Raw genomic sequence first — 10,874 nt, forward strand, 5'->3', positions numbered from 1 at the left:
AATCCTGCAAAGTTTTGTCCCAACCTGATTAGCTGGATCAGGTGCAGTTTATTAGGGTTGAAGCTAAACTCTGCAGGGCTGTGGCCCTCCAGGATTGACCTATTTTACTATGCCCTAAAAGTATGTACTGTTTTTGTGAAGGAAACAGGAAAAAAGTATGTGCATGATATTTTTGAGTGTAGCAGAATAGTAGGCAAGCTTAGGGACATACTGCCTTGTCATAATTTCATCTTTAACAGAACGTTCTGTCACTTAGTTATGTGCATCCTGTCACTGTTTAAACTGCCCTGTCAATCATTTGGTCACAGTTAAAATCCTCCACATTCGATTTGATTTAATGTCCTACCGTATTGGAGAGAAATGTATTAGCAGGTTCATTTGCCAGTCGCGGGTCTCTCATGCGATAACTGCCTTTAAAGGTTAATGATCAAACATCTTTAAAGTTCACAATGTTGTGGATAACATTGAATTTTTTTTTTGTTGTTAGGTTAGATACTAATTATTAATCACTAAAAGCCCTTAACTGTTGGTCTCAGACATCCTCCAGGTTTGTAGTTCTTAACACTTGTTATTCGTGTTTGTAGTTCTAATCGAATCCTCGTACAACACGCAATGGGTTTTGGGCAATATTAGTCAGAGTGTGCATGGATCTGCACTTCGAATTCTAACCAGAAATAGTAGACCCTCTGGGTATCTTTGGAATACTCATTTCAACATACTATGATTAGAGAGTTTCTAAGGCTGCGTTAACACTTGGCATTAACATGCGATCACCGTGATCCGATCAAGCAGATCGGATCATAAGCCAATCAGGACACGGTGTGTTTACACCTGTCCACATCAAGTGGTTTCTGAATCTGGATAACAGATCGGATCTTGCATTCCCGTGGAAAAACAAGAAAAAAAAGGATGGCTCTGGTGTAAAGTCGACCTGAAGTGGTGGGTTTTCTTTTAAAAACAGTTTTCTGTCGACGGACATTTTACAAATCTTGCAAAATGAGGAGGATGAAGAGGCTGCAAAGTAGGCTTCTAATAATGTGGATAGATGCCGTAATGGAAACGGTACAGAGAAACGTATGAGTCCGAGAACGTTGCCAGCTGTGGTGGGAAAAATGTGCGTTCTATACAGAAAATGAATGGTGCAGCTGCTGCAACTTTCGGGTGCGAAGGCAAACATTTCAGTAGCCTAAATTTGCGATGTACATCGCACTCGACTGTATCGCAAAACCACACAGCTCTCAGTTCTGGAGAGAGGGGGAATAATGACAGCCGGCGGGGTTTTGTGTGACGTCCACCTGTGAATGCAGACATGATGGCTGGATTGCGTTTACATTACACTGAGATCCTATCACAATGTGTCCTTAACTATCTCCGAACCTGGAAACGCTGATCAGATAACATTACGATCAGAGGCGCGTTTACACTTGTCTTTTCAATGTGTATGTGGACAACATCCGGATACAGGTCGCATGTTAATGCCAAGTGTAAACGCAGCCTAATACAGTGCAATTGTCTACTACATTAGTACTAGGCTACCTGGAAGAGTTAACAGGAATGCGAACCTGGAACAAATTTAGTTAACAGTTAACAACACTAATCAGAAGTGAATAGAGGTATGTATAAAGTAACCATTCTGACTAGTCATTATTTATAAAGCAATCATCACTAGTGAAACCTGAACTATTACTAATAAAATTGAGATTTTGTTTATTTTGAGCAGGTCTACTAGTATCTATTAATGGTGCACTAGTCACCACTATTTATTAATAAGTACTAGTATACAAACAAACAAAGAGTTTGTTTAAATTACTAAATGTTAAAACGGCTTGCCATATTACAAATGAAATCATGAGCCTGTTTCTTTAAGGATTTGTAGGGTTTCCGGTGACGTGAGTAAGTTCAAAGTTGTAACTGTGTTATTAGTTGCACTATGGACTCTCTACGGACCCTGTGATGGAAAGATTATGCGTTGCTATTTCAAAAAAATAATAAGCCAGAACAATGATCTGCATACTGTTAGTTGCAGGGCACGGCACGGTTTTAGAGACACAGATTAAGGTAAATCAACTGATTTAAACGTTTTCCTGTAAGCTGCAAAAACGATTATGATTTCTTAAAACTTTGTGTCATTTTGCAGTTAGCGTTTGTAATAACTTTAATGCCACGTTGTTTTGTTCAAAACAAGAAAGAAAAGATGTAATGCAGTGTTCAATAAACATGTCTCTATATTTCAAGAGTGATATTACAGGTCTGTATGCTCATCTGGCCGGTGTGCCCAAAGCTCTGTTACCTGGAGTGGGTGGAAAGAAAATATTGGATTTCTGGTGGGAAACCGTCAACGCGTGAGTCATTATATTTGTTGTTAGCATCATTGCGAAAGGTGTTTTCCATGCAAACTAATGCAACACAGTATTTACCCTCTCTCCCAGTCGCCAGCTCTTCAGTGAAGTCTATCTGGTCACGAATGCTGATAAGTAAGTCCTTGTTCTGTCATTTGACAAACATGTCAACTAGGTTTTTGCAATGTTTACATTTCTTTTGTGAAAATAAGTGCAGAAAGTGTGGCTTTTTGTATGTTTAAGATACACAATAGCAGCCATTAAACTAATTTAAAATTGTATATTGGTTCAAAACTGCACTCAATTTAGATACAAACACTATGAGCGGTGGGCAACAGCCAATGACTTTCCGGTGGAGAATGTTGTGAATGATGGCAGCACCACTCTGGATGACAGACTGGGGGCTGTTGCAGACCTTGAATTGGCCATCCGGAGCCGACAGCTACAAGATGACATTATGGTGGTATGACACCGCATTGAGCTATTAAAACACTGCATAATGTCCATTTAGTCGCACCTTTTTCCAAAACCTATTTTATTTTATTTGACTTAAATCTTAAATTGAAAGGGCTGCTTTCAATTGTGTGTTCTCATATTGCATTTGCAGATCGCAGGAGACATGCTTTGTGCTGATCAAAACTTTGATATTGCACAAGTCATTCGATTTTTCAGATCTAAGGTAAGAGAGACTTATCATATTGACTGTGTTGTAACAAGTTGGTTCTTGTGGGTGAGATGTCAAACGTAGTGACCCAACCAGGTTCGTACTGATTTGTACTTTCCCGCTTGCACCATAGTGGGATTCTCATGTGGCACAGACGCATACAGTTATAAAGTTAATTATTTTATAACTTTATATCATTATTTATTTATCATTACTCATTTAACCTGCTGAAATAATTTGTAATTTCGGCTCAATTTTAATTCTCATTACAATTTAATACTTCAGCCTGGAGAACTTGCTATATATTATGAGCTGGAGTCAGGAGAGAAGAGCTACTCCAGAGGAATTGTTGAAGTTTGTCCGAACACCCATCGGTGAGGCATGACATAGCATCTTTACTTTTATTTTTGTTGTGTTGTCATGGAAGAAGTACCCTCTGATATTATAAAATTAGCCAAGCTTATTAGATTCTTTATATATATTTTTTTAATTTAGTGTTCCATAGCCATTGTCATGCCCTCTTAATAGCAGGATTTTATACGTTATCATTTATTCATTTTATCATTAAATGGAAATGTCTTTGACGTTATCAGTGACATCATGATTCAAACGAAATGTATATCAAATGAACATGAATAGACAAGTTCTTAATTCTCCTTTTAATGTGTCATAGAATGGAAATATGTTTTGACGTTTTCATAAATTACATTTAGACAATTGTGTGCAGAAAATAAACATTAGACATAATCATTGAATATAAACATACATATGGACATAAATAAAAATAAACTTTAGATAGAAAAGTGACGTTATGATGGCTGACTTGTTTTCTTCTTTTTTTTTTACATATGACAACATGTATACTTATGTTTATAAGCATATAGCCTACTGTATGTAGACATAAATAAAAAAAGTAGCATTTTAAAATTCAAACTGACAATAAGACATTTTTGATATATGGCCCAATGGAAGATTTAATCATTTTCTTTTAAAGCTACACTGTGTAGGATTTTCTCCCATCTAGCGGTGAAATTGTTTATGACTACCAACTGAATATTACTTTCTAGCCCCTCTCATTCCGAGGGCGTTTTAACTCCTACGGTGGCCGTATTATTTCAAATCTGCCGGCAGTCGCGAGTAATCTCCCCCTCGCATTCGTCACGGTGCCGCTGAGTGTCAAAACGCAAAAGGCGAAGCTTGAATTTCCAGGTATGTCCCTCTTTGGCTAATGTATTTTCAAAATGGAGGCGCAACATGGCTGCCACCATTCGAGCGACTCGCTCGTATGTATTCTAAATGGCAGATTCTACGCTTACGAGAATACTTGATTAGTTGGTATAAGTAATTACACATTAATGAGTACATATCATTTTGAATCAACTTAAAAAATTACACAGTGTAGCTTTAATTTAAGGCTGCTCACTGCAGAGCCATGGGTGGCCAGCTCCCCCTCTCTAGATGACATTTAGGCATAATGGGTGGAGCTAGAAGGTGGACGTCATTTGGCTCTGCAGTGAGCAGTGAGCACCACTTGAGTTTAAGCATTCACTACAAAATGTTGAATCTATGTGCACACCAGGGTCATGCGCTTCATTGAGAAGCCTCGAGAGGGCGTCACCGCATCCCGTCTGGCAAGTGTGGTGTTCTACTGTCTGCGTAAAGAGTCCTTACCGTACATATCTGATTTCCTTGTTCAACACACAGACGTTAAAGATAGAACCTTTGGCTTTTTTTGGGTAAATGTTTTAAATTATCTTTGAGTTTTAAAATGTAAAGCATTAAACCTTTGTTTCTGTGTCTTTAGATTTAATGTTAACTTCAATATTAAATAGGATTTTACTGGTTGTAGGAATGGCTTATAAATGAGGAGAAGGTTCCTGTTTATGGGATGAAGTTACCAACAGGATTTCAACTAATTGGACAAGTGGTGGGTACAAATGTAGCTTTATTTAGGTTAATTTTTAAATATCAGCAGCCATAACTTTAGTTTTTAGTGTCACATGATCCTTCAAAAGCAATCTCAAGGCCCGTTCACACCAAGAACAATAACTATAAAGATAACCATAACGATAACTATATTAACATTGACATCAACAAACAATAATGCTGTTTATCCTAAGCGCGCGCTGCAGGTTTATCGTCAACCACTTTAAATGCTCGAGGATGGATTCTGATTGGCTGTCGATGTTTTTATCTTTCTTCAGCTGGAAAAAAAATTGTTCTGAAAGTGATTCCAATGATATTGTTACTCAGTGCCGTTATTGTTATAGCTGTGGACTCTGCTATTCTTTTACAACTATTTTTAAAACTATATATTTTTCATTATCGTTATAGTTATCATCCTTGGTGTTGAAAAACATTCCTTATTATATTCTCAATGTTGAAAACATTTGTGCTGCTTAATATTTTTGTGGAAACTCTGCTACTTTTTTTTCAGGATTTATTGAATAGAATGTTAAAAAGTACAGCATTTGTTTGAAATTTTTGTAACATTATAAATTACTTTACTATCACTTTTGACCAATTTAATGCATCCTTGCTGAATGCAAGTATCAGATTAAAAAAATCTTATTGACACCGAATAGGAGTGTATACCCCACTATTCTAAACATACATTTTGTATTAATACATGTTGAGAATGTTAACATCTGTTATTACAGGGTCTGTCTGATTACACGAAATGGCTCGCTCACTATTCTTCTAAACAGCAGCTGTCCCCATCTAAACCTGTTACATGCCGCTCGTATGCCAGGTCAGTCAGAACACATTAGCTAGTATCCACAAATGCCTACCTGCTTTTCATTACTATACATACATCTGTGTGTTGACTCACAGGGTTGGACTCATGGGGAACCCTTCTGATGGTTTCAATGGGAAAACCATTGCTATGACCATTGCTAACTTCTGGGCTGAGGTCACACTCATGGAGAGCCAGACTCTGGTAAAACAAAAAAACAGACTGAGATAAGACATCAAGGAAAGCTCTGTTCTTCATTAATTTCACTGTTTTTATTAAGGCCATTCTACCTCATCCTCTGAACGACCCTACGGAGTTCGGAAGCTTGCAGGATCTCTTTCAGATCAGCCGGAAAGAAGGGTTTGTCCAAAGTATTTGTCTCTGATTTTTTTAGTGTGTTTTTTTGCATGGACTTCAATAATATGGACACTTTAAACAAGGAATAAATCGTGCAAAATTAACAATCTCTCATCATTTACTCGCTCTCATGTCGACCCAAACCCATATGTCTAATTTTTACAATACAACAAAACCAATTATTAACATTAGTATTCATTTATTTACCTTACAGGTATTTGGGAGGTCTGAGACTTCTACAAGCCACCTGTAAAAAGTTTTACCAGTTCTGCTCTGAACAAGGGTGAGATCCAATAAACATAATAAATACATGATTATCAGGGTCCAATCACTTTATGTAGACATGGCTTATGTAGATAATACAGTGATACAATGGCAGTGTCTCTTTTTAAATACAATACTGTCTCTTTATTGAAGTATTGTTCCATGTACTATATTGAAATAGACAAATAATTTTGTCTCTTCATTGTAATTGGACAGAAATACATTTAGTCATGTCTGGCAACTTGACAAATATGTTTTCATTATCATTAAGGATATACCGTATAAAAATGAAGATAATAATTGATCTGAAAGTATTTTGGAGATCATAGATTTCTTTGCAAACTGATTTTATAAAAAAATAAAAAATAAATCCAATCAACAACCACTGGAATGATTCAAATCCCTGCACTATATTTTTTACTTTTTCGATAATCCATTACACTTGTGGATGGAATAATATGGAAGAAAAGATCTGTTGTGTAATTGGAATGATTAAGACACTGACTGTATTTGCTTTCTTTTATGCTGACAGCATTGCTCTGTCCAAGCAGAATTTTACTCTCAAGTATGACACAAACATTCCTCGGCAAGTGGTAAGACTTGTTACTAATGATATTTGCAGTTGTCTATCTAGAGTTTAAGTACTAAGAATGTGGAGTAACACTGTTCTACATTTCTTTGATGTCTTCTAGGGTTTAGCTGGCAGTAGGTAAGTAAAACATTGACTACAAACTTCAATGAACATTAACAGTCAGTTTCTCCAAAGCTCATTCATGTCTATTTGATTTGTAATCAAACAAGATGCATTATAATCATTATTCAAGTGTCAAACGCTTGCCATTTCATCTGCTGTTATTGGGGTCAAATTTGAGTATTCTAACATTAGCATTTGGGTGTTTTCTGTGTAGTGCGATTGTGTCTGCCACACTGAAGTGCCTGATGAAGTTTTACAACATCACAGATAACGTATGTTCAGCATTCACCAATCAGTGGATAGATTTAGAACTACTTTTTAATGTTGGAAAAAACTATTATCTTACATAAACTTTATCCTGAGACAGGATCTTCCTAAACCAGTCAGAGCCAACTTCATCCTCAACGTAGAGACAGATGAGCTGTTCATCACAGCTGGTCTACAGGATCGAGTTGTGCAGGTTATATATATATATATATTAATTATACCAATCTGACTTAGACTTTGTGGAACATGACTGTCTCTGTATTAACTTTCTAATAGGTCTATGAAGGCTTGGTTTACATGGACTTCAACAAACAGCTTATGGACGAGCGGGGTTATGGTACTGTCTTTGAACATAAATATTATTCTGGGCAATATAAATAAAAAAATGCATTATTGTACTGTATATAAACCTAAAAAAGTTTTTGAATGTTTTTGATGTCTCTTATGCTTAAGGCTGTATTTATTTGATCAAAAATACAGTGACAACAGTAACATTGTAAAATAACATTACATTGAAAATATATGAATTTTCAGCATCATTACTCCAGTCTTCAGTGTCACATGATCCTTCAGAAATCATTCTAATATGCGGATTTGATGCTCAAAAACATTTCTTATTATTATCAATTTTGAAAACAGTTGTTTTTCAGGATTCTTTAATGAATAGGAAGTTCAAAAGAACAGCATTTTTGAAGTAGACATTTGTAAGAATGTAAAAGTCAATACTGTCACTTGTGCATCCTTGCTGAATAAAAGTATTCATTTATTTCCCCCCAAACTTTTAAACGGTAGTGCATTTGCTATAGAAACCTACATTTTAAGTGACTGTACTGCATGTCAATCTATTCTTTTAAATAGGAGAATACATTCCCTTGGACATGAACGATCTTCCCTTGTTCTGGCTGGCGTACTTGAGCGATCCAAGTGATTCTGGACGGATCCACAGTAATGTTAGACAGCGGTGGTTAAACGGTAAGTCCTGCTTTATTTCTTGGTTTATGTCTTGATAGTGAATAAATGAAGCTTTTCATAAGTCTTGTTCTTTCTGGACAGGTGACTCTGCTGTGGTTGAAGCTATGAAATCGTTTGCTGAACTCACAGACCAAGCCCGGTTGGTTCATCTTTGACGATTGGTCCTTCAATAATTGTAGCGTCATACTTTTCATGTAAAATTCGAAACAATGAAAAGTGCTTTAAAGTTTTTCTCACCGTATGCAGGGCTGCCTTCCTGTGTAAGGACTGGGCCAGACTCGCACAGCTCATGGATGAAAACTTTGAGCTACGGCGGTATGATGTTTTAAGTTGAATGGAGGTTTAACAGCATGTCACTAATCTGTGGATTAATGCTGTAGTTTCAAGCTAAAAGAACCAACAACGAATCCTTCATTATGTGGTTTAAATCATTTATAAATAGCTAAATAGATACCACTGTTGAAGTTATATTTTGTCCATCAGGTCGGTGTATACTGAAGATTGCTTGGGCCCTGGAAATCTGAAAATGGTACAGCTTGCGAGACAGGTAAATGAATGCCAATGCATTGTTTCCCTAATATATCTGGTAAATTAACTGGTGCACTAAGTTATTCCATAATACTAGAAGCAATCTGACCTGCAGAAAAAAAGCAGCACATCTGAATGATTTTTTCTTGTGTGTGTAGTTTGAATCTGCAGTCAAATTGCCCGGCAGTGGCGGTGCTGTGGTGGGCTTGTGTAAGGACCAAGAGCGGCTGGTAAGGCAGATCTTTTGACTTTTAGATAATGCTTTTTTGTATTTTAATTGATGCAATGTGTGAATTACCATAATTAGGAGGCAACAAGTAACTTAGGATTCTACTCAGAGCTATTCATGTGCTATTGGAAATTCTAACTTTCATAACATCAAAACTTTTGTACTGTGTCTGTAAACCATTTTAATGTCTTTGGTTTATAATTGAAATGATTCTATATTAAGACATTATGAATTATATCAAACATAAATGTACACTAGTGTTCAAAGGTTTGTGGTCTGTAAGATTTTTTTTAATGTTTTTGATGCTCAACAAGGCTGCATTTATTTGATCAAAAATAATTCATTCCTGTGATGGCAAAGATGATTTTTCAGCATCATCACTCCAGTCTTCAGTGTCACATGATCCTTCAGAAATCAGTCTAATATGCTGATTTGATGCTCAAGAAACATCTCTTAGTATTGCTGAAAACTTTACTTCACTGTCACCTTGTTGAATAAAAGTGTTAATTTCTTTCTTTCAAGAAAATAATTAATGACCCCAAACTTTTGCAACCTAGTGTATGTATATAGCTACCGAACTACTTTAAACTGCTGCCATTTTTGTTGTTTTTACGACATTAAAACAGTCAAGTTAGAGAAGCCTGACATTTCAACTTGTAATTATGAGTTTGATGCTTTTTTTTTTACTGGTCTTGTAATAATGTACTGGTAATTACACAAATTTTAACATGTTGTGAAAACAGCATCAACTATCATAAACAGATCTTGGCTGATATGAAATTAAATTGAACTGGAAGTGGTATTTTTGTGCCCCAGTATAAAAATATATTTCATGTTTTACCACTAGGTGGAGATGAAGAGGGCTTTCCAAGAGGCGGGATGTGTGTTTTGCCTAATTGTGCCTTATGACCCGTCAGTGCAGGGTCAGGACTGATCACTCAGAGAAATGGTTAATTGTTGGCCAAGAAGCTGAGATATAAAGGCTCTGCTTAAAGGAACATAGCTTAAAGGCATAGTTCACCCCAAAATTTTAATTTTTACAATATACAGTATAAACCTGTATCACTTTATTTGTTCTGTGGAACATAAAAGAAGATTTCTTTTAAGATTTTTTGGATGTCAGTGGTAGCCAAAGCTGTCTGGTTACTAACATTCTTCAAAATATCATCTTTTGTCTTCCACGGAAGAAAGCCATGCAGGTTTGGAACGACATGAGAGTGAGTAAATGATGACGGAATGTACATTTTTGGGTGAATTATCCCTTTATATTTGTTTTAACATAAGTTTTGAACTTAAGTTTAAATGAACTTGTCAATGTTTTCCTATTTCAGACTTCTATATCACAGGTCATTGTTTAGCGGTAGGTGGGGCTCCAATTGTTGTACGTTTCGGATAGAAACGAGAAACAATTGGACTTTGCAATGGCCTTCCACACCCATCCTGTTTTTGTATCGTAAAGAGGTTTTTGTGCAGAGCCAAAAGTGTTTTCTTTATTTCAATAAGACGTGGTTGCGAATAGAAGGTTTAATTAAATTATATCGGTCTATGTATTATTATAGTCAGCACTACCAAATTACCACCAAAAAATTCTCCCATGTTGTCATATATTTTGTCAATATGTTAATGAATCAAATAAATCCTTTTGACTCACTTTAAATTAGTATTGGAATTACATGGAAGTAAATAATGGTAAATAAAATATGTGATTGAATGTGTGGAGTTACTTGTTATTTCATGTCATGGGTGTAGGCTAACGGTAATGTAAAACCTTATTAACTTTGGACTTTTAGGTAAATTAGACTAATTAAAGAAGGTTAGTGTCA

General features: G+C 36.0%; 1 protein-coding gene across 1 annotated transcript; it reads left to right on the forward strand.

Moving 5' to 3' along the window:
- Positions 1 to 1,892: 1,892 nt before the first annotated feature.
- gkup (glucuronokinase with putative uridyl pyrophosphorylase) lies at positions 1,893 to 10,708 on the forward strand. Its single transcript, XM_084125342.1, has 23 exons — positions 1,893 to 2,058; positions 2,236 to 2,342; positions 2,430 to 2,474; positions 2,649 to 2,802; positions 2,947 to 3,018; positions 3,289 to 3,377; positions 4,583 to 4,739; positions 4,853 to 4,930; positions 5,664 to 5,755; positions 5,839 to 5,944; positions 6,021 to 6,100; positions 6,312 to 6,380; positions 6,894 to 6,954; positions 7,054 to 7,070; positions 7,270 to 7,327; positions 7,423 to 7,515; positions 7,599 to 7,659; positions 8,181 to 8,294; positions 8,376 to 8,433; positions 8,541 to 8,609; positions 8,778 to 8,841; positions 8,981 to 9,052; positions 9,899 to 10,708. The coding sequence occupies exons 1-23, from the start codon at positions 2,002 to 2,004 to the stop codon at positions 9,983 to 9,985; spliced, it is 1,860 nt and encodes a 619-aa protein (XP_083981468.1). The 5' UTR covers positions 1,893 to 2,001; the 3' UTR covers positions 9,986 to 10,708.
- Positions 10,709 to 10,874: the final 166 nt, after the last annotated feature.

The sequence above is a fragment of the Abramis brama genome, assembly GCF_963993115.1.
Source record: "Abramis brama genome assembly, chromosome: 10".
Classification (NCBI taxonomy): Eukaryota; Metazoa; Chordata; class Actinopteri; order Cypriniformes; family Leuciscidae; genus Abramis; species Abramis brama.

What these genes read in the sequence shown, in the direction of transcription:
- gkup (XM_084125342.1), top strand. Translation starts at nt 2,002, where the DNA reads ATGATCTGCATACTGTTAGTTGCAGGGCACGGCACGGTTTTAGAGACA. An exon ending in GTTTGTCCGAACACCCATCG is followed by an intron (nt 3,378 to 4,582) that starts GTGAGGCATGAC and finishes TGTGCACACCAG; the next exon opens with GGTCATGCGCTTCATTGAGA. An exon ending in CAGTTCTGCTCTGAACAAGG is followed by an intron (nt 6,381 to 6,893) that starts GTGAGATCCAAT and finishes TTATGCTGACAG; the next exon opens with CATTGCTCTGTCCAAGCAGA.